Here is a 25,641-nt window from a genome sequence, read left to right as displayed (position 1 = left end):
GGGCTGTTTTCAACAGCGCACGCTCGGAATTTGGAAGAGGTACAAATAGTTACCTGTAAGTTAATAATTAAAAATAATAGTCCTGGTTCAATTTAAATAGTACAAGAAAGGAGACTCCAGCCACTGTGACTGTCAGGCAGCCCGCGCTGATGTGGAAACAGGAAAAAGTTCTGTAGATTCAACAAATTCGCTTCTTGTTGTCTTGAACGGGTGTGAAAAGCAGCGCAGCGAGGAACGCGTCAAGCTGTTCTCTAGACCCCGTCCTTCCCTCCACCATGAAACCAGAGCAGATCTAAACACCAGATCTAGACGAGCTAAGACGCGGTGCAAACACCTTCTTGCCAATCTCTGCGATCAACCTTCCCAAACATTTATGAGCTGGTACAAATACGAGGACGTGCCCTTGCAAAGCTGCCAGACCCGAGGCTGGATTTACCCAGGATCACAGCTCTTGCCCAGCCCTGCTCCTCAGGGAGCTGTTGGGCACCTTGATAAAGTGGAGATTAAATTCAAGGTGAGGTCTGGAAAGGGACTGAAGTTTCAAACACACCCACATGCGTTCAGAGTCCACTATTTCCAGGGCAGCTGTCTCTCCATTCCTCCAAGAAGCCTTTGTGGCCTTTGTTGCCACTACCGAGAAGAAGGTGAGGCCATCTGCAGCAACCTGGGCAAATCCCGAAGCTGGAAGTGGATTGTGAATTGTGGAAATGCAGCTTCATGGCTTCAGTTCTTCACCAGAGCATGGGTACAGACAGCAGGGGAGATTTTACCTTTGCATCGCCTGGACATCACTGAAATACAAGCAGCTCATTTACGTTATCACATCCTATTGCTTCAGAGGGCGATAATCAGATCTCTCTCTGAAAACCGGGACTAAAAAGCGACATGGCAATTTCCATATGAGCAGCCAAATCTGCTCTGAGCTGATAAACTGGGGCTCAAGGCTGCCAAGCCGTGGAGGACAGGTCTACCCAGGGCCAGCCCGGCTGGGGTATCAACCCCCCAGCTCAGTTAACAGGGCATGTGACAAACACGAGGGGGGTGGCAGGTGATGATTAATTTAAAAAACCAACCCCAAATGTCTCTATCTGTGCTAACGAGCAACTGCCAAAAGAGAAAACAACTTCCCCGCAGCTGCGGAGGGCTCGGGCAGGCCTCATGTGAAATCCAAAGGGAACTCTGCAGTGAGAGGCACCAAAAAGCACCATTAAAACCTCCCCAGTCCCTCCTTCTGCCCAGAAGTTGAAACCCCCAAGTTCTTCAGCACTATTTTTCCAATAATTCGCTGATGAAAACCCGTAAATTACCTCCCCTGTTCACTCAACTGCACAAGGGTACAATCCTGTTAGAAAACTTACATATCAAACTTGAGCTAATATGAAATATAGTTAAAAAACCACATGTGAATGGCACTGCGTTGGTTTTATTGTGTCTTTACACCATGAAAGATGTTGGGATGCAAGTTGTTATACATCATACACAAAACACGCTGACAACACCGCTCGCTTGATTCGCCTTAGAAAACTGTTTCTGAAGGTTTTCCACTTATTCCTACTTACAGCAACTTCTACAATGGGCTGGAAATGAAACCGTTAACAAAATACAAACAGCACACAAAATCCAAAGCGGACTGCTGGATTTTTTAAAGCCTGACGGACAGTACAAGTTTGGTTTTGTTTCTTTAATAACATGGATCAGTGAGACAGAGGAGTCAGACTTTGAGTGAGTTTAATACCTGAAGAGATACATAAATATCATACCTGTGGAGGCAAGATGGAAAATACCCATTTTCCTTTTGTTTTAATATATATTATTCCTGCCTCTGAACAAGGACCTGCCTGCAGGATCCCATTTTGCAGCTTGAAGCTGTTGGCAGGAAGGGATCACGAGCTGACACGATACGGAGATGAAACGACCGTGCTCACGCTAATTCACCACTGTTACTTTTTCTCTCCACCGTCAATCAAGTGAAAACACCTTGGAAAATCCAATAAACACATCACGTAGAACTGAAACACACTAAAATGAATTTGAAAACGGCCAATTTCTGAATGATTTTTATATATATATATGAACATCAGCAGCCTGGTTTGTTCACAAATAATTTTATAGAAAAAAGAACAATCTGTCTAGACTAAAAAAGGCTGGTTATAAAATAGCATAGAAGCATGTGTCATTATACCGAGGTGTATTTCCCCCCTACTAAAATGCTTCAATCACAAAATCAAAGCTCTGTATTTTAAAAGATGCATCCCGGACTCCAAAGCAGCTGATGCTTTATCAGGCAGACGGGATGTCCCACAGCAAAAATCAGAATGAAAAACAGCAAACAAGGGCTGAAACTGCATAGAAACTAAGCCAGGCAACTGATTGCCTTAAAAAATACAAAATACACTGGAGAAGTTTAAAAATTAACCCTAGGTGTTAACGTAATTGAGTCCTAACGTAACAGTCACTGGTTTGTGGTGCAGGCCATCTAGGAATAAACGTTACCGTATCTTCAGAAAGGATCGGAGACCACACGTGAAACAGCTGAATCCCTATTTCCCTCTGTGTATTGTACTCCTAACGCGGTGTTGGTGCGAACCCACCGTGTACCATCGCGACAGCAGCAGCACAAGTGTTGGGGACAGACCCAGCGTCCGTCTCCTCCGTGGTCTGTGGTTCCTCCTCCCCTATTCTTCTCTGTGTCGTCAGCAAAACTACTTGAATTTCATTCCTTACCTGTATTTGTGCCTCATGTCAAATAAAAATCGCATACTTGAAAAGAAAGATTAATCATCACCTTGGGAGATTAGTAGCTGGGAGGGAATTTTAGCCTATAGAGTATGTTTCACTTGCATTTAACACTATATTAACTGGAAGTTGCTGTACCAGTACAGATCAGCTTTCTTGAATCCAATTGCAGCAGTAAAGTATTATTTCAGCACTTGGTACATCAGACTGTACAGTAGAAAGAAAAGGGTAACACCTTAAACAAAACCAAACCAAACCCACAACCAGACCTCCTATTTTTCACTATTTCAAGTCAGGTGGATTTGCTACACTTGGGGGACTAGTCCCTAAAATTAAAGTGCTTGTCAGAGCATTGGCATCCAAAAGTCTTGAACATGAGAGACAACTACAAGTAAAATCTGTTGTCGCTATACATAACATATAGCAGCAGTACAGACATCAACACGTGTACTCATTAAGTGTCTGATTTTTGATACTACCTTGAGCATCACACGATTTAACAGTGCATCGTACCCCCGACCTCCAGTGTACAATCAAACGCTTTAGGTTCATTCAGGATGGTTGCAGGCGGCTCTGGACGCCTCGTCTGCATGATCTTCTGTTTGGGATTTTTAATTTCATCCTCCTCTTCTGTCTCACTTTCACAGACATGGACAACGACACTAGGAGTTGATTCTGTTCCTGCGTGGAGCTCGTACTTCTCCCCTGAAGAGCAGCAAACAAAACTCAAGCTAAGAACATCCCCAAGGAGAAGTGTCAGGCCACCTTATCTCACAACTCCTTACTATCCGCAGTAACACAACCAAACACTCATTTATTCCCATCTCATCTTTAATTTGCTCAACTTCCACGTTTCGCCAGACCCGTTAAATGTTTTACAATATTCCCTGTTGTCTGTTACACTGTACTTTGATTACAATCAATCTTTCTATTCAAGTAAGAATCAGCACATAAAGGAGACTCAATTTCTTCTCACAGAAAGAAAGAGAAGTGGATAAATTCCCTTGGTATGTATTTTTGAAGTTAAGTAACACAACAAAAGCAGATAAATGTTCCTACCCGGTCCCAACTTGGAGACGGCACAAAGCAAGTCGTAGTTTATCAGGGGAGTTGCGTCTTCGCTCTGTTTCCATCCGACCGGTGGAGAAGCAGGAGGTGAGATCAGGAACTGTTTAACGGGTTGCGGAGGCAGCAGGTAGGACTTGTCACCTATTTCGCTGGACACCTGAACACAAAAAGCCAGGAGACACTGAACAAGGTGACAAATATTAATCCTCTCTGATATTTATCACAAATTAAACTCACGGGCAAAAGCGGGACAAAGAAGAACCAGGGACGCGTGCACAGCACCCTAGCGTTCCACAGTACCTGTGCAAAGTACAGCTTGAGCTTTTTCCCACTGAAGTCCGTTTCATGCAGCTCTATCCGCGCTCTGGCTGCTGCCTCTGGATTGCTGAAGTTTATCCTCACTCTTCTGAAGCTTTTGAACAACTGGAATGTAACTTGATTATCGTAGACTGTGAAAAGTGCTTCAAATCTTTCCTAGAGATGAAGTACAAAGATTCTCCAAACACGAAATGAACATTTTCACTCAATGAAAATGCATCTTCTTTTCACTTTCCCAAATCCAGATTATTTCCTTAATTGCTCTCTAAACCTACACATTCCAAACTTCTCTCGGTTACTTGCAAACCTCCATTCTGTATAGTTCACAGAATCCCAGAATGTCAGGGGTTGAAGGGCCCTGGAAAGCTCATGCAGTGCAATCCCCCCATGGAGCAGGAACACCCAGATGAGGTTACACAGGAAGGTGTCCAGGCGGGTTGGAATGTCTGCACAGAAGGAGACTCCACAACCCCCTGGGCAGCCTGGGCCAGGCTCTGACACCCTCACCCCCAACAAGTTTCTTCTCATATTTAAGTGGAACCTCCTGTGTTCCAGTTTGCACCCATTGCCCCTTGTCCTGTCCCTGGTTGTCACCAGAAGAGCCTGGCTCCATCCTCCTGACACTGCCCCTTTCCATATTGATCCCCAGGAATGAGTCCCCCCTCAGTGTCCTCTTGTCCAGCTCCAGAGCCCCAGCTCCCTCAGCCTTTCCTCACACGGGAGATGCTCCACTCCCTTCAGCATCTTGGTGGCTGCGCTGGACTCTCTCCAGCAGTTCCCTGTCCTGCTGGAACTGAGGGGCCACAACTGGACACAATATTCCAGGTGTGGTCTCCCCAGGGCAGAGCAGAGGGGCAGGAGAACCTCTCTGACCTACTGACCACCCCCTTCTAACCCACCCCAGGTACCATTGGCTTCCTGGCCACAAGGGCCCAGTGCTGGCTCATGGTCACCCTGCTGTCCCCAGGACCCCCAGCTCCCTTTCCCCTACGCTGCTCTCTAATAGGTCATTCCCCAACCTACTGTGCTTTGTATTGCTATTTAAATCTGAATTCCAAGAGCAAATTAATGTGCACAAGCCTCTGAAACTCTTAATACATAAACTGCCACCTAGCGACACTTATCAAAAGAGCAGATGTCAACAAAAACGCCGGTACTTGCACGTGACACTCAAGCATCTCCAAAAACACCACACAAATCAATTCATTTTTATATCTGATCTCTGATCTACAAGAAACCTAATTTGCAGATATTTTTTCCCTAGTGTAAATGCACTAGGAAATTTCATAGTGTAAATTTTCGTTCACTGTAAACAGATTAAAATCAACAAATTAGAGATCTGTAAGCAATCTCTAATTTATTATGTTCTGATAATATTCAGCTATTCAGAGAGATCTGCATCAGCAAATAAGAGGAAAAGGCACACTTTTTCATTAGAACTCTTTCCAATGACCATAGTTAATTTGTTTGATTCCAACAGACACTGATCTCTTAACAAAAATCCTGTTGAAGCCTTCATTCCCGTAAGAATAATTACAGGATGAAGTGCTTTCATGTGAAATAGGACTGAAGAAATTCTTGCCCGTATTAAAGAAAACATTTTTTTGGGTGCAATTCTCTCCAATCTGTACAATGTCAAGGTCTTTGATAAAACAGAAAACCTGTTCTATCTTACCTTTTCTTCCTGTACCTCAAACACGGCTTCAGGAACACCGCAAGCAAAGAGTGAGGTAGGCAAGTCACTTAAATCCATCATCTCTTCCAAATCGTCTTCATTTTCTCCAAAAATCATCTGTTCTTCCTCCTCTTGGTCGCTGCTGTAAAGGTCTGACTGGCTGTCGCTCCAGGACCTCATGGTATCTCTGAGCATCCTTCACCCAGCACAGCTCTTCTTTACGTTCCAGTTCCTAGGGTCTGCCATTCCCAAAGACAAAACCAGAGCAGTGTCAAGATACCACATCTTCTTGTTTTGGCTGTTCTTTAAGGCAAATAAATTTACAAAAAAAGCATAGAAATCAACCCGAAACTTGTTCTCCCATCCACAAAACAGAAGCACTGCATCCCATTTCTGTAAATGGAATAAAGACACTGCTGTTCCAGCTATGAAAAGGGAGATAAAGTCACTCGGTGAAGTAAACGAGATTTCTATTCCCTTCACTCTGTAACGACAGCGATGTGATTATCGGTGCAACAGCCAAACTGCTCTGCCTCAGTATCCTCTGCTCCAAGTACCTGTCTATAATACAGGTAGTCTGATACAAATGGAAACACACAAGTGCCAGTTATTTGTGACAATTGGCTAAAACTTACAGTCATTAACTGCAATAAACAATTCAAAATTATAAGCAAACTCACTGTGTAGACACCTCACAACACCCCTTAGGAAGCTATTTGATCACTCGTTCCCTCTTAGATTTTAGATTAAATGGCCTTACACAGCAGGACTAAAAGGATGCCGACAACTAAAGCCACTTGGATAAGACCTTTTGCCAAGTCCTTTGTTCTCCTGAGAATTAATATCTGCTTATCATTTAAATACCAGAGGATAGGTACCTCTAAAACTCTTAAAACCAAACTCTCCACCTTCATGCAAAGCCTAAGATCTTCTGAAACTGTGGAAATGCAGCTTCATGGCTTTAGTTCTTCACCAGAGCATGGGTACAGACAGCAGGGGAGATTTTACCTTTGCATCGCCTGGACATCGCTGAAATACAAGCAGCTCATTTACGTTATCACATCCTATTGCTTCAGAGGGCGATAATCAGATCTCTCTCTGAAAACCGGGACTAAAAAGCGACACGGCAATTTCCATATGAGCAGCCAAATCTGCTCTGAGTTGATAAACTGGGGCTCAAGGCTGCGAAGCCGCGGAGGACAGGTCTACCCAGGGCCAGCCCGGCTGAGGCATCAACCCCCCAGCTCAGTTAACGGCATGTGATAAACACGAGGGGGGTGGCAGGTGATAGATTAATTAAAAAAAAACAACCCCAAATGTCTCTATCTGTGCTAACGAGCAACTGCCAAAAGAGAAAACAACTTCCCCGCAGCTGCGGAGGGCTCGGCCAGGCCTCGCCGCTCCCTCCCCGACCCTCCCGGGAGGCGGCGGCCGGCGCTCGGCGATGCTCAGCGACCGGGCAGCGAGCCGGGCCGCCTCGGCTCGAGAACGGGCTCCCGGCGAAGGGACGGCGGAGCAACAGATGGCCGGCGGTGGAGGGGAAGCGGGGGGCGCTCACCGTGTCCTCGGTGCGGATCCCCTCGGCGGCGATGAGGAGTCGCCGCGCAGGGGGCGGCAGCGGGAGCGCGCACTCGGCGCCGTGCGGAGCGAGCGGCTGCGGGAGGGGAGCGGCGCGAACGCGCCTGCGTGCGCGCCCCCCGCGCCTCCGCATCGCCTGAGGGAGCTGCGGGAGGGGGGTCAGTGACCCGGATGGAGGGGGCGACTCTGCGCATGCACCAAGGCCGGCCCCGCTGAGGGGCGGCAGCCGTGTCACTCTCCGGCTGTGAGGGGCTGAGGAGCAGCCGCTGTGTCACCCCCAAGCTGTGAGGGGTTCCTGTCCCCGCACTGAGGGACAGCAGCCATCTCACCCTCCCGCTCTGAGGAGCTGAGGGGGGTTCCCGTTCCCGCGCTGAGGGGCAGCAGCAGTGTCACCCTCAGGCTGTGAGGGGCTGCGGCTGTGTCACCCCAACACTGTGAGGGGCTGAGGGGCAGCGGCCATGTCACCCCCATGCTGTGAGGGGCTGAGGGGGGTTCCCGTCCCTGCGCTGGGGGGCAGTGGCCGTGTAACCCTCCCGCTCTGAGGGGCTGATGCGGGTTCTTGTCCCGCAGCTGAGGGCAACAGCTCTATCACCCTCCCGCCTGAGGGGCGTTCCCGTTCCCGCCACCTGCCCCGCCGCACGCAGCCGCCCCTCGGGCTCTGCGGTGGGTTTGCTGTATTCAGCCCCCCATGGCTCCCAGGGATCTCCACAGCAAAGAGCATGAAGCACAGCTGAGGAAACAAAAGGTGTTTTACACGCATCCATCCTTGAGGTGGTGGGCCTTGACCACCAGGAAAGGCTTTGCTGGGTTCTCTGAGGTAATGACTGAGCTCAGGGAGATGAGAATTGATTCAAAAGCTGCAAATTTCCTCAGGAGCTGCCTCTGGAAAAGCTGTTGGTAGCTGCAGTGCTGGCAGAGCTGAGTGTGCAGGACAAAGGCCTCATCTGTGTTTTTAATTAATAGTCATGAAATGCCGTGTGAGACCATAGCACCTTGGGGTGTCCCGGCAGGACGTTCGGGTGAGCCTAAAGGCTAAAGCCAGGGAACAAGAGATGGGACTGACTCCTGAGCACTGTACCCGTGCTTTGTGTGAGGGTTTCTGCTGTGAAAGGCCCACGGGCACCCCTCAACAGCAGCTAAAGTTAATCGGTTTTACTCCGCCGTTGGCCTTGGCTGGCGGACACGCAGTTGCCAGATGGGAACGGTGACAATTTGTGTCCCTCGTCTCATGGAATAAATCATGGCTTAATCCAGCAATGTGATGATTTGAGACAGCGGTCAGCTGAACTGTGTGATAAATGAGTGCCAGTGTGCATTGACATCTGAAGGAAGCACAAACCAACATCCGTTTTTTGGTTGTATTTGGTTTTCCACAAAAAGCACACCAAGCTACTAAATAATTTACCTGACACAAATATTGAGTTCAACAGCTTTGTCCTCACTTGGAAAGCCAGAAGACAGGATTTCAACAAATACCGACATTTCTGTGATGTAAAAGCTTTCTCCTAAAGTTTAGGTACAGAAGAAGGGCAGAAAATAATGCCAAGCTGGTGTTCTTTACCAGGCTTGTAATCTGTCCACAGTGCAGAACTTTCCCTCGTAAGAAAACAGCGTACAGCAGAATTCATCTTTAGAAAGGTAAGATCCATCTTACTTGTCCAGATAAGGGATTCTGCAAATTTAGGCAGTAAGTGGTTAGTCTCAATTACATTAGCCTTGCCTTGCCGCAGTCACATACTTTATTAATTCAATAGCATGTTCTTCCTCCCTGGTCAGCAATATATTAGGTTTTAGTACCACAAACTCCCAACATTCGTGTCCACTTCAGGAGCATTTTAAATGCTCTGTGTTTTGTAATATCACCTCTTTTGTAGCATGTATCTTCATAATGATCCCAACACCTGGCTTGCTTACCACCTCTATACCATCACTTAGCGCAGTTGTCTCTTGATACAACACACTAACCCTTAAATTATGTATGTTAACAAGTATTAGCACATTTATCAGAAACTCTGGGACTTAGGCACACTGCTTCTACAAGCATTCAAAAAAAAGCATTAGCCAGTGCTTCAATACTCATCTCCAGGGACTTCTGTGAAGTGCAGCTTTAACACCAAAGTGGATACAGCTGCTCTTTTTTTCCCCTTTTCCCCTCCCCATTTGTGGTTTGGGACCCCAAGAGATACATTTAATTAAGTGTATCCTGAGGTTTATCTTCTGCTTATCCCCCTGGACTAAAACACATGTGGTGAGTGTTAATTAGGTTGGCAAGCATTCAATTAAGCTACATTGCCAGTATTCTAAATTTATGACTGTATTTCTTAATGGCATTGTTAGGAAATGTCCTTAAGCTGTTTTCTCCTGCAATCAAAGACATGATATCCTGTATTGGAAGGATGGCATCTCCTACAGCGTAGTATTCCCAACTAGTTTGAGAGGTCTTTGCTGTCTCAGAGAAGCACACGGTTGTCTCGGTTTCAGTGTGGAGTTGGCAGCCATGCAAAAATCATGAGTCAGGCCACCACTAATATAAAGCTTTTGGTTTTGTGATTTGGCTCACCTTGTGTCCGTGCCCCCCCTACTCCTTTAGGCTCTACTTGGATCAGATTTTCAAGCTCTTCTCTGAAATAATTAATGCTAAGGTAGATTTTTTTAAGTCCTGTAAAACTAAGATTTTAAATTAAATTGCATGATTCCTGAAGCTGACACCTAATACTTGGAGACTCAGGTAAAACTGCAAGCATTATTAATGCTGCAGCCCTAAACAGTTGTAGCAATCTGCATTTCATTTACAAGTGTCCTGTTAGAAAAGACGGTCCTTTGAATGCCCGTAGTATTTAATGCAGTAAACTAAATTCTATCTTGTCTTCTCTCAAGATATTTATGGCCAAGTAAAGCTACACCAAGAGTATGGAGCAGGCCAGAATTCTATAGGTTTTACCACAATCTTTTATTAAGTTTCATTTCCAATGGTCTCACCTAAAGGACAAATAGAATTAGACAGACATGCAACATTGCTTATAAAAAATAAAGCAGTTCTCCTTATAGTCCAATACCGTAAAGCCTTATTTATCGACACATTTTAATGTGAACAAGAGACCATTGTAAGCAGATCATTTTATACATTCAGCCAACACAGGAGCTGTATTCCACAGCATTAAGTTACATGTATGATATACACTGAGAACAAATTAAGTGCTCTGGTGCATCAAAAAGCCACACAGGGTGGAGGCAAGAGATGTCAGTTCACATTTGATAAAGAAGTTAAGAGATGGAGAGTCAAGGAGCTATTCTACCAGTTTAGTAAAGGAGACAGCAGTCAGTTGATCTCTGTGGACACTTCAGCTCTTGATGCTGAAAAACATCGCACGTGTGGAAATCTAAGTGCACTCTGCTGTTTGCAGTGCCCTGGATAAACAGAACTTTTGACATACACGTGTTAAAGAGTGCTGTACACCCACAGATTCTTTTTCATGCTGCAAGAAGGACCAGAATGTGGCATGAGGCTCCTCTCCTTTAAACCTTCATGTTCTGTTTAGCTGTAAATGTTTGCTGCAATCCCGGGCATGGCTATTGTCACCTCAGACTAACAAATATTCTCTAAAAAGTATAGACTTGAGGGTACAAATTGCTTTGTCTTTCAGCTTTTAAGCTCTGAACTAGAAGGGAGGTAAGGAGTTTATTTTAATCCTGAGCTATCCCCTCCAGCTGTTAGAGCACAAAGTCCTTCAGTCAAGTTTCAACAGATGTTAGGCTTTTAGGGGCCCTGTTCATGCCCTCTCAACAACAGAGATGTCAGCTGTAAGACTGTGCAGAAAATAAAATATTTCAGAAGCTTGGGAAAAAGAGCAAGGAAAGGGGAAGTGCATAAAATACAAAACACCACCACATTTTAAAATTCAAGTATTGAACACAGGCAGCAAGCAGGAGTGAGGTGCAGCATGGCCATCCTACTGCCGTGTGTACAGCGGCTAACAGACCAGCAAAAATGCAGCCCGTACATCATCAGTGCACTGAGCAGAGGCCCAGAGCCCAAGAAACACCTCAGGCACTACTGGCGTAGCACAATGGAGCAATCTAAAATATTGTGATTTATGTGCTGTAGAAACGGACATCACCTCCCTTGGAGTCCTTTGTCAAGAAGTTTCCAAAATCAAGTCTTGCTGCAGGTAAAGGGAACTGTCATTATTAAGTAGAATTATTTAAACACACAAACTGCATAAATAAAGTGTGGTTATATAAAGCTTTAGAGGAAGACTGTTGCCTTTAGAATCTTTGAAAGAAAAGGGCCAAAACAGCACAAAAATAGTAAAGCTGGAGGAAATGTCACTCAGAGCAGAAGATGCCCACGTGCTGACAACCAAGGGCTCTCTGGCAGAGGGGAGCAGACCACAAAAGAGAAGGCCAAGCAGGGGCTCAGCATCAGAGTAGCTCTGTCCCCCCTGGCAAAACACACTGTTTCTCACGATGCCAAGTCCCATGATTAGGAGAAAAACCTAACGAGCCATTTACTGGCTCCAAAGTCTGCACACCAGTCAACTGCAGTTATTAAATAGTACCAAAAAACTAAGAACTGAGAAAACTGCATTCTGTTACACATAATAGTACAAGTCAATAGCAAAACATTTAGGTGCCTCTGATTATTTTGTACCACAGCAACATCTGTAATAATGAAACACAGATAATATTACCATGTAAGAAGTAGAGTTTGGAGCTATGCATGGTTTAGCACGGCTTGTTTTAAAACGGTATGTTTCTGTGGTTTCAGAACTAATAGGTCAAAAGAGCTACTGCCTCATTGATTAAAAGGGAAGTGATAAGAAAACCCAGCATTCTTGTACCCTTCCCATTCAGCCTCCCCTGTACTACTTGGGTTTGTATTGTTAATGAACAAAAGCTGCACATAAATTCACAAACAATTGATTACCAGGGATACAAAGCCAAAGGTAGTAAATCAGTGTGACTGCAACTCTAAGAAGATTAATGTTCTGGCAGTATTAGCCCATTAACATTGTTATCTTACTTAGGCACAAAAAGTTTCGAGGGTAAAAGAAAAGCTGTTATTTCTTGAGGTTTCATAAGCCGTAGTGTCCAGGATGCCACTGATAAGATCTGAATTGTCAGACACGCCAAGTTGGTGAAGAAACTTCACGTATAGGTGCACGTACAGCCACAAGGCATCTACTCTTCGCAGGGGGGAAGGTTATAATTTTTCCACGCTGCACAAAAATGCTAAAGCAATCTCAAGTATTTCCAGATTGAGTTAGTATTTATAGCTGGCAAGGCAAACATATGCAAAAGAACAGCTCTGTTGTCATATACAATAGCAAGAATCTGGAATAATTATATACAAGTCAGTGGAGTTCTTGGGAATTTTTGGTGCTGGGAACAGAAACTGGCCATGAGTCAATTAAAAAAAATGCAAAAAGCCACTGTCAAATCCCAAATCCTCCCAAGCCCCAGAATAACCACTTAAAATGCATGGAACACAAGCACTATTCATTTCAAATAAAGTCTTCTAAGGTCCTGGAGACGCTCCACTAAGCATACAGTCCAAGACACACCAAAACAGCAGCTTTTAGAGGAGATGATGATATCAAAGTGCCAGTGTAACTTGCGTATGCCAGTAAATGTGGTACTTTGTCCTTTGCTCTTGAAAGTTCCCCCCCCTCGTGTCTATTCTCCCTTCGTATCAGCTTCTAGCCATCTCTTAGAAGCTGGAAAGATAAATATCATGAGTACACAATGCTCCATTATTCTTACAGTCATCACCAAGTGCTGGACTGTGCACACTACTCAGGTCATTCACAATATCAGACTAGTATCTTTTTTTGCCTTTTTTTTTTAAATAAAAAAATGGGGGGCACACCCCAGCCTACAACACCTAGACTGAGCTTTTTTACTAAGGAATGTCAACACGTTTAAAACCACTAAATAAAGTTGGAAATCCTGCCTCAACCAGAAAAAAAAAAAGTCATGGAGAACCGGTCACATTACTATTCCTACTTCTTGTTCTCATACTTCCCAGTGTTCCCTCTGCAGCATTTCATCCAACTGGAAGCTTCTCTTATGAAGCCAGAAAACTGGCAAGTAATCTTTGTTCTAAGCTGCCATATAATCCAGCGGTGCTGTAAAAACAATTCACGTACCCCATGCATATGTTCGATACTAGTCAGAGAATAATTATACAGGAAGTGCCCAAGATTCATGTGTTGAAGGATTAAAGCAGCTTGCTTACTCTAACCAAATACGCTGCTCTAAAGACACAGTAAGTTGCAGTATTCGTGCTTGAAAACAATTACATTTTATTGCCATGTTAAGGTAGTTTAGTGGTCACGCCGGAAACATGAGGATTTACAGCTTTTCTGGAAATTAGTCACAGTCTTTATATATGAAGCTTAAATCCTGCCCTCCTGTCTCTGTGAGCAACTCCTGAAAACTTCTATTTGGAGATAAACACACTCCCAGCAGGACTAAAAACTGCACCGTCACTTCTCTTCCCACAGCTCTACCATGTCATTGCTCTCGTACAGCCGTGAGGCTGCACTCACCACTTCACACTTCCAGACAGCGGCCTTCAATGGAGAACCGCGATTTACTTCTTGCTAAGACGAATGCTTTCAACTTCACAACTAGAATTGTTTATTTCAATAATCAGACTTGGGCATTAAGTTTGAGACAGGCTTTAAACTACATAAAGGTTGGCTTTACACTTGCTTATATTTTAATGGGTAAATAAATAAACGTCATAATGCTGCGGATTCAAATCAGTTCCTTAAAGGTCACTCACTCCTTTTTGCTGTGCTCCAGCACTCGGTAGGGTGGAACAGAAACTCCTTTGGAACCATGTTGCTCCTGCACGATCGGCAACGTAGCTGGAGTATAAATTTCCGGCATGTTGTCATTGTTCTCTAGGGCACCGTAGGAAAAAGAAGCTTTGAGGTCAGGCTGAACTGCAATCCCTTTATCGTGCATGTTCTGCATGCCTGAAAAGAGCAAAGACAAAGATTAAATGCTTAGGAACAAAAGTGCATTCTGCCTGGACTCTGTTAAATCAGCAAATCATAAAGTCTCGGTGTTCGTGATATGTGGCTCATCAGTTCCTTGAGCCTTAAAAGAACAAAGGAGAAACTACAAAACACCACAGTCACCTGATATGTCTGGATACTTAACAGAGGCCAAAGCTGGAGCTTTCACTGTGAAGGCCAACACTTAAAGTGATAAACAGCTGTATTTTTACCATTACCTGGCATAGCATCCATTGAGATGTAAGGTTCAAACGGTACAGATTTCTTCCTATTCCTTGTGATCAGGAAGACACCTAGAAAGGCTATGAGGCACCTATGAGAGAGAGAAGACAAAATCTACTGAGACAACTGTGAAAAGGGAGGGGAGGTAATTCTGTATGTTGCTTCTGAGTGCCTGTCATGTGGCACCATAAAGAATTCAGAACTGGAAGCAAAAGAACTGTGAAGTCAGAATCACAGGGAACTGCCTCAGCTGAATAACCCTCTCAACAGTATCGAAATCCACCTAGCAACCAGAACAATCTCACCTTTTCTTTATCAAAATGCTGGGAAAAGTTTTCACATTAATTAATTAACCTTGACTAACTAAAGGGGAAAGGAAGCATATCAAAATTTGGTTTTCTTTGATGAAATTCCAGGATTTAGCAGCCTGACCTTTGAAAGGTTTCTCATAAGTAAACACACCAACAACTGTCGATCTTGATTTTGACAGTATGTTGACAGAGAAAGGCGCAGCTCATTACCTTAATCTCCCAATTGTTTTTTTCTGTACTAATGTGAAAGACATTTCAGAATGTCCCCTGATTACAGAGAACTAATCACATCAAGACATTGTACTAGAACTAATTCCTGAGTTACACAGCAAATGTTTTACGGATTGTATCTGCACTGTGTGAGTGCCCATGCCCTAAGGAACAGGGCTTCAGTACAGTCAGTACGGGATTTAGTATTTAATGTTGTACAATTATGCATAACCCCGTGTCATGGAGACACCCCGGGGTTAGTTTAAGGGACAACAGGGTACAAACCAACTTTTATTAAACTGGTGAGAAACAGGGTTTTAGCACTCCAAAAGTGACTTGAATGCAGGTTCGGATATCAGTCGAGGTAAATTATTAAGGGGCAGCAACTAATACAACAGGAGGTCCACAGTGTGCATGCACGTGGCTTCACCAAAACAACACCGGAGCCGTCCCTGAGTCTGGGAAGAGTCCACACTGGCCTGAACACGGTGTGGGATTATTTTAAAGGGATACACGTGCTCGTATTGAGTACGGAAAGTGCACACTGGCAATCCTGCGAGGGTAAATTTATAATACGCTTGCAATCCTGCGAGGAGAGACACACATGCAGATGTGCATGGAATATTACACGTGCTTATGTGGAAGCACGGGAGGAAAATACACCCGTGATTATGCGAGGAAATAATTTATAAACATGCTCATATTGAGCACGAAAAATACACGTGCAAATGTGCATAGAAAGTAGATACACTCGCAATCCTGCGAGGGTTGATTTACTCACACACGTGGTGGCAAGGCAAGCGGAGTCTCCATCCCGGGGCTGCGGGCAGTGGCTCCTGACAGCAGCGGCTCAGCTCGTAACTCCAAGAGATCCGCGCAAGGGGCGGAGTCTCGGCGAGAATCCCGTTTTTATAGCCTGATCAGATCTGACTGTGGGCATTCCAGAAGCTTCTCTGCACCCCCACACTGGCTGTGGGTGCCCCTGAAGCCTCCAAAAATCCCCACACTGGCTGCGGGTGCCCAGCGGCTCCCTGGTGCCTCGGCGCTCCCTTCTCCTCTCTATTAACGGCCCTGGCCAGGGGCTCTGGGGCCAAACAAAAGCAGCTGTCAGCCTCAAGCAGCAGAGAGAGAGAGATGTGTCTACTCCTTCCATGATGGAGGAAGGGGCAGAGAGGGGGGTCTGCATTCTGCCACACCCCATGCTATGGAATCCTTTTGGAGCATCCATCATCACTCACACAAGACACCGAGCTCTCTGGGCCATTTTAGTCATAAGAAAAAGATATTTTCCAGTTTTCTATTAAGGAAACTTTAAGTACTTACCCAAGTGCAAACATACATATATGGAGAACATCTTCACCGGTGAAGTCCAAGTAAAAGGTTGCTCCTTGAAAAGAAAATAATTCATGACATCTTTCTTCCCAGTTTACATGAGCTATTGGTGCTGCCTCTCCAGCACTAGTCCCTCTAGAAACCAAATCATGTAAGATCCCTATTTTATAGTCAGCACCTCTGTTTGGTGTTTTGTTTTGTTTTTTTAAAAATGATCTTAAAATAGAAAAAGATGCCCTGATTTCTCCTTTAATGCAATTTATTGACAAATCTTTTAGAATTGCATTATCAAAACAGTTGTCCAAATGACAAATCACATCGGATCTCTCTATCTACGAAAGGATATAAACTCCTGACCTCCAAAAATATATACAGCTCAAAATTATAACATAGGAAGTGTCTTGGATGTGAACAGGACACGTATTCTGGCTCCTACTCTTTACATTTCTAATTGGAGTAAAGTAAATAAGCTGATGAATCTGAGAGCAGCATATGGCTTGGGACATGGCAGAAAACAAACATTAGCCCAAGAGGAGGCCATACCCTCTCGTGACATTGAAGAAGAGCATTAAAGGGCAATGTGCAATTTATGGGGGAAGCTGTTGCCCTTACAGACCTCGAAGAGCGTTACTGTTTACACAGATCGTATCCATCAGCGCCAAGCAGATGCACTCTCTCCAGTGCTGTGGTTTTGGGTTTTTTTGTTTATTTTTCCCCTCCAGTTTTGTTCATATGTCTAACTGAGGACAACAGAACTTTACAAAGGCTGTTGGTCAGGTTTGATGCCTAAGGGGTTTAAAATGCTCATCTTTCATGCAGACAAAGCTTTGGCTAACAAGGGCAAGGGCTGAAATTGGAGCAAAGTGCCTATGAGGCTGTGAACAGATGCACTCTAGATACAATGCAAACTAGACTATCAGGAAGAGAATCGTAACACCTTTGTACAGATGAAGCAAATATGTTTCTACAAAATCTGGAGAGAATTACACAAGGAGAAATTTTAGCTGTGTATTCCAGTTGCACATCTGAGTGCATGCATCACCCTCTTCTACACACTAGCATGGGGTAATACAGTCCCAAAGATAAGTTCCCATGCACTTTAAAGAAAATGCCAGAACTTAGCAGAAAATTTCAGCACAGTCTAGTGGGATAATTCACATTTTTGAAAGAAAAAAGAAACAAAGCCAGCTGCAGAAGAGAGATGACAGGAAAACACAAGTCATCATCTTGCTGAGTATTCATGTTCCTCGTCTCTAAGTGAGGATTATTTTCCAAAATCTTTTGCCCTTCTTTTGGAAAGGACCAACAGACTGTTTTGTGCCCTGGTACCTGCTGTGATTGCTGCTGTTGTGGACAGGATATAGCCGATGCTGGCGATCTGCGATGAGTCATACAGCTGTGAGGCTTGAGCTAAAAATCTGCAATACAAGACAAAAGGGGTTGATTTGGGAAGGATACTCCAATTGTACAGTGGTTATCATTGGCTGCTATAGGTCTCCTTTCTGGAAACACCTTTCAAAATTGACACATAAATTTAAGAAACTTTATTCTCTTTCTCACAAAACGAACAGCCCATTAATTATTGCTCCACTGAAACAAGCACAGTTATAGCCAAAAAGAGCTAATGTCTTACGTTGCTTGAAAGATGGCTGTAGCAATCATGCACACCAACATGATATAAAATATAGGGTAGTCGAGTTGCAGGTTTCCTTGTATCGAGACAACAATCATGCCTGCGACAGCCTTCACCGTCACGACCGTCATGGAACCTGTGAACGTTTACCAAGACGCAGGTGAAGCACCGATCCATGCTCAGTGGGACAGAACGCTGCACTGTCACTCTATACAGGACATGCAGCTGCAAACACCACCAAGATCCACAAGAACTTGAACCCTCCTTCTGCCAGGCCAAACAAGGGATGCAAACTGCCTGTTTTATCCCCAACTCTGTCAGTTTTATTCCCAACTACTTCATCACAGTGACCTTCTATACATCATTTTACCTCTCTGTATCATGGTTCTCTTGTCTACAGGACCGGCAACACTTACAGGTTTCATTTGTTTTTTAAACAGGGCTGTGCAATCACATGATGGAAGGATACAGATTTTCATTTCTGATCCCATATTGGAATTGATAAAGCTAAGCAAGTTTTCAAAACAAGAATCAGGAAGAGCCCACTTCCTTTCCTTGAAAGCACAAGTCGGAGCCATTCAGAATGAGGAGAGTGGCTTTGTCTATGATTCACACGGCCTCTGAGACACCAGGTACTGAAATCCAGCCCCAAAGGGTTCAAAAAAAGAAAAAAAGGCACCGTGGTGACTAAAGCTGCATAAATAGCAAAATTTGAGAACTGCGACATAGATTCAACAGCACGGCAGGCTGCGTCACTACCTTGCTATTATTCACCCTTTTTAAAGTTTAATTGATCCATTTCTTAAAAATAATAAAAAACAGATTAATGGGGAGAAAGGTACAAGCGAAATCCTGGCCCTTCCAAAGTCCCTGTAGGATCCCACTCTAGGCTACGAGGATATCAAAGGCATCACTCAACCCCACGCCCAGAGGATCTCCCAGTTTAAAGAGGGACATACTGGCACGGCAGAGTATTTATCATTTATTTTACCACACAGAAAATCCTTCCACAGCCAAGAAGATTCTGGTGGGTCAGATCCTCTCTTTGATCCGCTCAATCAGGCTTCCTTACCCACTGAACAGATATCGTACCATGCTTTGCATGCACAGATTAACATTAAGAACACTAATAAATAACCTGTACTTTCTGTATTTGGCAGATTCATCCCTCAAGGAAATAAGTCTGAATTGTTCAAAAGTCATTTGCAAAGATCCTAAACATCACTGCAAGATATCAGGTCAATATATATATGCTATAAATGCTTCAGTTTACTGTTACAGGCCAGAGTTAGACCTTACAAGTCCATATCAACTTACCTAGCAAAGCGACCAGCAGAAGAATAACTACAATGTAGTTTGCATTTTTCTCCTTGTAGAAATATAGTAGCAGGCAGAATATGACGATTTCCACAAGCTACACAAGACAGAAATGAGAACGTGAAAAAATGTGGGGTACATGGGGTTGGCAGCAAATGGGATTCTGAGTCAGTCGAACATTAGAATTAGACAGTAGGGCAAATAAAAGGAAAATAAGGATCTCACACAATTGTAGATCAAATTTAGCATGATCTTAGACTCTAATTAAATGAGATATTAGATAGCTTCTTACAGAACAGGAAACATGGGACCCTTCTTACATTCTATTCACGGTAAAGCACCAGATCAAATAATCCTGACTGAATATTCACATCAGAGATCTCAGCCTACTTTCCGTAATGAGGCTCTTTGAGTGATCCCTGCAGCACACATCTTATTTCATGATCAAACTCCATTAGAGACTTCACAAGATTTTCAATGAGAGATTGATGGCTGCAGAGAAAGTCAGTCTAGGGAAAGCCCAGCTGCAAGCGCGGTATTTGGACACCTCCCGAGCAGCTGCTCTCAGCTGCCGCGGGCTGAAGCTGATGGGTCAGGCAGAGAGCTGGCTAGTTTAGCACTTAAATACCTTTAACTGTAAAGTTTGAACAGAATAATTCAGAGAAAGAATGGGAGGGTTCCAAATTGTGCATGCAGGTTGTCCACAGGCAATGTGGAACTGACACCAGGAAAAGCTGGCATAGGTTCATTAGAAAGTACGAGGAATACTGCTAGTAACAATAAGGAAAAATAATGCTTGAAATGAAACTTCTAGTCAGGCATAGAGCAGAAAACTGTCCCACATTTATGGGCCATCTTACCATATACAACAGAAATGGCCAGCTCACTAAATGCCTAGTGATATTTTCTCCTGTCATCTTCTCATGACTATTAGGTCCAAAAGTTATCAGCAGATAAGTTCCAACAATTGCCAAACCACAGCCTACAAAGGACAAAACATAGCGCCCTTCGGCAACCAAAGGACAAAAAAAGAGAGAGGACAAAGTTAGTGGGTTAGTGTGGATGCATGGAATTAATATTGCACATGCACAGTGACCAGTAACGGCATCGTGCACGTTCCTCTGAATGACTCATTCCTCTGCCCTTCATGCCCCACTTTCAAAATAGTAAAACCAAAAAACCCTGGGCAATGTGTGTGCTCTGAGTTGAGGAAAAAAAAGCTCCTACCAGGTAGCATCTGCTAAACAAATGGGAGCTACAACTTCGTATCTGGGGCTTACCCTGCCTGCCACTGCCCACAGCCCATCTTCTGGGAAATGGAAGAAAGAATGGCCCAGCTCTGCAAACATTTGCACCTGGATGAAATTCAGCTGGTTCAGTTGTGCCTATGCTGTTGCAGAGTCAAGGCCCTAAGCTGCAGCTTCAGCCCAGAGAACCGTGATTCTCAAATCCTGCAAACACCATTTCCACGTATTTCTAATATTTGTGAGATTCGGATGATTTAGCACAGAGAGAAAAAATGACAAGAACTGTGGAACTTACTCAAAAAATCCTTGGGCTTCCATTTTTCTTTAATAAATATAATTCCTATGATTGCACTAGCTATTAAAAGAAGGAGAGAGAAACAGTGAGTTATATATCACTCCAACGATCAGCAAATCTCACACTTGCATGGCCATTGTCTCTTTCCCCCTTACCTATAACAGACACTGCACTGAGGGGCACAATCAGTGAAAGAGGAGCAAAGGCATAAGAGGAAAACACTCCCAGTTCTCCCAGCACCAGCAGAAACAGTCCACACCACCATGTCTTGGTTTTGAAGTAGGCTCGGGGGTCTTTGGAACCCGCCAGCCGGATGTGGCTGTATTTCTGGAAAAGAAAATAAAGACAAAGCAGCTTTGGCATGCTTGACGCTCTTTAATGCAGGATGCTTGAGGCAGGGTGATTATTTGCTTCATGATACTCACCTGGAGGTTAAGTGCAATACTGGTAACAAGATGTCCAAAAATAGCTAGTAATGCACCAATCAAGTTCTCCTGCAAAAACAAAGTAAACACATAAGTATTAAATTTAGCCTCTGGGCCCTGAAGGAAGTTGGAGTTTTTTGCACAATAAGGAAGAGAGCGGACTTTTTTAATCAGTTCCTAGATCACCTGTCAATAAAATCTCTGTTTATGTTCCTCCCTTTCTACTTGATCCGGGGCAACTCAGGTTAAGTTCCCTGTGGCCATGTTCCAACTCTGTGAAACTCAGGCGATCAGCCTTCCTCAACAGACTTAAATTACCATGCATAGATTTGCATTCTTTGCAGTTTCTCAGAGGGGAAGAAGATAAAGCTGAACACAAGGACCCATGCACTCATTTTCCCTTTGAGAAACTCTTTTCATGAGGACATTTGCTGCCCTGGAATGGAGCAGACTATTGATCCTCTGCATTCTGGAGGTCACATCTTAAGAACTACTCTGCTCTTCTCCACTAATAACATCTGCTGGTTCAGTGGGCAATTTGGCCCATTTAATGAGGCAGCCCAATTATCACAGATTTTATACTGCTTTTTATATGAACCAGTTATTCCAAGATAATAGGCAACTAGTAGCAGCTCCTAGCAAGCTCCCAACCCCTTCTACGTTAACATTCCCAGCTCAGCAATAATTCTCACGGTCTAAAGACAGAATTTGAAATTAAAAAAGGATGTAAAGCAGGCTGAGTCACAAAGGAAATGTACATTAGGAGTGAAGAGAACAGCCCGAGGCTAAGCCAGGCCATTTAGTATTTGTGTTCTTCCAACAACTGTCTAAATCTCATTAGGTGTCATTAGCACTTTTCATTTCAGTGCTGGTCTCCAAGATACAGTCTAGTTTGATTCATTTGGGATAACCAAGCTCACATCCGTACTCCTTCCTTAGCAGTAAATATCCTAGTCTTGATTTTTCTCATACATAGTAAGACAAAGACTTTAAGATTTCAAGTTCTTATCAGTAGAACAAAAATCTCTTTATCAGGATATACAAAACCAAGATTCACCCAGGCAGCTTCACTCAAAATCACCTGAAAGCTGTCACACAACAGACAGTAAAGCTGGCAGAAAAATGTCACTGTGAGATCACAGATGTAGCCACAGAGGTCAGCACAGTTCACTGGTTCAGCAACTGGCCTTCAGGTTAGAAGACAGGGAAGAGATGATGCTGCAGGTGAAAAGCCCCTAAGTGCAGCACAGGTTCGGGATCGGCTTCTGGACCGCGTGAGCCTGCGAGCCAACATCGCTCTGGTCAGCTCCTACAACCCAGAGGACTGCAAAGTTCCTTTTCCACTGAATACAACGCCCTTCTTACTGGGATTTTCTGAGCACATTCAAAAACAGGAATTCAGAGGAAATCTATTTGGGAACAGCTCTGTTCCCAGTTGGACACTAAGGAGGAACCACGTCCCACCTCAGCTGCAGGCTCTGTGCCTGACCACGGGCTGAGCCTCCTGAAATTCAGGCACCACAACACCTGATCTCTGTTACCAATGGGTTAGTCTGAAAAGGCACCCAGCAGAATTTATTGCACCCAACCTCCTTTAGACATCCAGATGATCTTTTAACAGCCAGACATTTTCTTCACTTTGTCTAGCTCTTCAAGACACAGAATTTAATATCATGCACTGCAGCCCCCAGGCATGGCTGAGTACAAAGACAGTGCACTTTCTGTAAAAAAGTTACCAAAATACAGTGGTATTATCAGCTTACTTGACTAATTATGGCCTTCTAGGGATAGACTGGGGTAGAAATCTGACCTTGTAAGAAAAGGAGTCAGTGTGTGGCTGCACAGAAACTGCTGCTGTGGCCAATGGGAGTTGCTGAAGTTGCAGATTTGGACTGTTGCCTCCTTCCATTTTGGTTGATCAGAGTGTTTGCTTTTCAGCCTCTTTGATGCTGGAACTTCTTTTCAAAGAAGAAACTTGGACCCTGCTGGAACCGCCTTATCTGTAAGTTGGTACCACTTTTTCCCATCCATCCTGTTTTCTTGAACAAGCAACAATTAGTTCAGTGATGTACAAAAAAAATCTCTGTAGTTTGTCTGCTGCTTTTGTTCTCTGGGCAGGCTACATCGAGATAGGGTAGGTACCATGGGCAGAAAGTGTAGATAAGCCGATATCTCCAGCGAGTCAGTGGGGCAGCAATGTTGTATTCTTCCAAGGTGACACTAAGAAAAGAAAATAAAAGAAAAAATATAGAGAAAATTAGGTGAAATGAACTCAATGGTCCAAAATCTGCAAGGAAGGGTAGTTGCCAGAAAAGTCCCCAGAATCAAACTAACAGCTGCACGCATCAGCAGCAAAAGTAGCGTTTAAACACCTTCTCGCAAAGTCTGACATCAGGTCTCACACCCAGAAACTCACACAGACCTTGCTCTTAAAGAGCTCACAACCCCGCTGGGCCCCAAGGGTGCCAGATTCAGCTGGCATTTAACATCAGGCCTTGCCATCTAGAAAGCTCTTATCAGACAGCCTCTGAAGTCCTCCAAGCCCTGCTTTTGATTTCTCTGCTGCCCGCATACCTCTGGTTTATGTTCAGGATGCAGCATTAGTCACGCCTTCCCCACGTGCCAGGGATGACAGTGCTGCTCTTCTTGCAAACAGAGGTCACGTCAGTGTAATCGCTGTGAGCAGCATTTGGAGGCTACATTCCTTAGAGCCAGACTCATTACCAGTGTCTGGAAAGCACCGCACACAGCAAACCGGTCTGAAGTCCCCGCACGCCACGATGGCTCCTTTCACCAAAAACCTCAAGGAGCAGCAGCAACCCCGAGCAACGAATGTTGGAAAGACCCCTTTGTAGAGAGGAGGATGCTGGTGTAAAGACATTGCAGCGGTGTGATCCTCGCAAGTGAGGTGTCCCCCACTCAAAGTCTTCCTGAAATGGTGCAGGCTGAGCACCCCTTACACCCTGGACAACTGGGCTGTGGTCACATCCTGAGGCAGCAGGACCCATCCCACACTCAGGCCCCGAAATGCAAGATCTTTTGGCCTGTGACATTAACTCATGGGCTGCCTCAGTGCCTCCAGTGTGGGGAGGACAAGGGCAGCATGGCAGCCTAGCCACGAAGAGACAAAAACACCCCGTTGTGAAGGGAAGTGGGGGGCAAAGCTCCCCCCCAGTCGTGAGGAAACCCTGCCCGGGCAGAGCGGAGCTTGGCTGAGGGCAGGGGGTGCCCCCAGGACACCCTCCCTGGGTCAGGCCGCCCTGTCCCTTAGCCGGAACCTAGTGACGGTTTGTTCCCCACCAAAACCCGCCGGAAAACCCGTCACGCCGAGGGGGCAGCGGCGGCCGCTCCCGCCGGCCCCGCGCACTCACCTGCTCCCTCAGGGAGCGCCCCGCACCCCCGCCGCTCTGCCCCCATGGCCCGGGCCTCTGACCCCCAACTTCCTGGCCGAGCGCCGCGTTCCGTTCCTGCCCGTCCCCTCCGATTCGCCGTCAGCGCTGTCAATCAGGGGCCGGGCCCCGGCTGCCGGCAGGGATTGGCTGTCAGGCGTGGGTCGGGCCTGGCCCAGCCTATGGACTCGGAGGGGGCGGGCGGAAGGAAGGAGCAGCATTCCGCCGCTCGTTCCAGGCGGGGCGGAGGCTGTGGCGGCTGCACCTTCACCCGGCGGGGTCCGACCGCCCCCGGCACGGCCTGGCACCACCGCCTGCCCCGTGTGCGCGGCTGCTGCCCGCTCCGGGGGCCACGGCTCCGGTTCGCGCCCCGCCCGCCGGAGCCGCCTTAATACGCATGCTCAATGAGGCTCCACTGAGCCCCCCCTTTAACCTACTGTGCATGCCCAGCTGCGCGCAGAGCGGCTCTGAGAGTTCGTCTGTGATTGGGCACCTGCCGGAGGGCTCAAAGTAACAGGCGCACTGATTGGAGGAGAGCTGGGTCAGCCGTTGTCTCGGCAACCAAGTGTACGCGTTACCTCAACCGCCGGTGCCGCCGAGGGTTGGAACGCGCCGAGACGCACCGGCAGGTACCGGCAGGTACAGGCCTCCCCACCTGGGCGAGGGGGTCAACCCCGCGCGCAGAGCGCTGCCTCACCCGGTCAGGTACCCGCCATTCCCAGCGTGCAGTGTGCTGCCTCCCGGGGCGGACTGACGGCGATCCCAGCATGCACCGCGCTGTCCCACCGTGGAGACCTAGCAGGCCGCGGCTCCGCGTTCTCCGGCTTCCCCCTGCCCCTGCACCATCCTGTGCACAG

The 25,641-nt window shown here is 45.6% G+C and overlaps 2 protein-coding genes across 9 annotated transcripts; both read right to left on the bottom strand.

The window, feature by feature from the left end:
- Positions 1 to 1,403: 1,403 nt before the first annotated feature.
- RCAN3 (RCAN family member 3) lies at positions 1,404 to 7,530 on the bottom strand. Of its 2 annotated transcripts, none has more exons than XM_065041912.1 (5): positions 7,356 to 7,530; positions 5,798 to 6,036; positions 4,105 to 4,278; positions 3,796 to 3,961; positions 1,404 to 3,441 (listed from the first exon to the last, which is right to left on the bottom strand). In XM_065041912.1, exons 2-5 carry the CDS (start codon positions 5,990 to 5,992, stop codon positions 3,233 to 3,235), a joined length of 744 nt encoding a protein of 247 aa, XP_064897984.1. In that variant the 5' UTR covers positions 5,993 to 6,036; positions 7,356 to 7,530; the 3' UTR covers positions 1,404 to 3,232. The 2 variants fall into 2 exon arrangements, with proteins under 2 accessions (XP_064897984.1, XP_064897985.1); XM_065041913.1 differs by lacking the exon at positions 7,356 to 7,530 and adding an exon at positions 6,806 to 6,961.
- Positions 7,531 to 8,719: 1,189 nt separating this feature from the next.
- Positions 8,720 to 25,566, bottom strand: NIPAL3 (NIPA like domain containing 3). 7 transcript variants are annotated; one of them, XM_021280840.2, is made up of 13 exons: positions 25,222 to 25,566; positions 23,206 to 23,615; positions 21,396 to 21,464; positions 21,126 to 21,297; positions 20,971 to 21,030; positions 20,289 to 20,434; positions 19,429 to 19,525; positions 18,112 to 18,247; positions 17,808 to 17,896; positions 16,470 to 16,533; positions 14,622 to 14,716; positions 14,166 to 14,361; positions 8,720 to 9,047 (listed from the first exon to the last, which is right to left on the bottom strand). In XM_021280840.2, exons 2-13 carry the CDS (start codon positions 23,302 to 23,304, stop codon positions 9,026 to 9,028), a joined length of 1,245 nt encoding a protein of 414 aa, XP_021136515.1. In that variant the 5' UTR covers positions 23,305 to 23,615; positions 25,222 to 25,566; the 3' UTR covers positions 8,720 to 9,025. The 7 variants fall into 7 exon arrangements, with proteins under 7 accessions (XP_021136515.1, XP_064897939.1, XP_005513510.2 ...); XM_065041867.1 differs by having other exon boundaries at positions 25,482 to 25,543; XM_005513453.3 differs by having other exon boundaries at positions 25,363 to 25,530.
- Between the last annotated feature and the right edge of the window lie 75 nt (positions 25,567 to 25,641).

The sequence above is a fragment of the Columba livia genome, chromosome 26, assembly GCF_036013475.1.
Source record: "Columba livia isolate bColLiv1 breed racing homer chromosome 26, bColLiv1.pat.W.v2, whole genome shotgun sequence".
Lineage (NCBI taxonomy): Eukaryota > Metazoa > Chordata > Aves > Columbiformes > Columbidae > Columba > Columba livia.
This window is presented reverse-complemented; position numbering and strand designations above follow the sequence as displayed.

What these genes read in the sequence shown, in the direction of transcription:
- RCAN3 (XM_065041912.1), bottom strand. Translation starts at nt 5,992, where the DNA reads ATGCTCAGAGATACCATGAGGTCCTGGAGCGACAGCCAGTCAGACCTT. An exon ending in TTGAGGTACAGGAAGAAAAG is followed by an intron (nt 4,279 to 5,797) that starts GTAAGATAGAAC and finishes CTTCATCTCTAG; the next exon opens with GAAAGATTTGAAGCACTTTT. An exon ending in TCAAGCTGTACTTTGCACAG is followed by an intron (nt 3,962 to 4,104) that starts GTACTGTGGAAC and finishes TTTTGTGTTCAG; the next exon opens with GTGTCCAGCGAAATAGGTGA.
- NIPAL3 (XM_021280840.2), bottom strand. Translation starts at nt 23,304, where the DNA reads ATGGAAGGAGGCAACAGTCCAAATCTGCAACTTCAGCAACTCCCATTG. An exon ending in CAGTGCAGTGTCTGTTATAG is followed by an intron (nt 21,031 to 21,125) that starts GTAAGGGGGAAA and finishes TTCTTTTAATAG; the next exon opens with CTAGTGCAATCATAGGAATT. An exon ending in ACAGCCATCTTTCAAGCAAC is followed by an intron (nt 17,897 to 18,111) that starts GTAAGACATTAG and finishes CTTGTATTGCAG; the next exon opens with ATTTTTAGCTCAAGCCTCAC.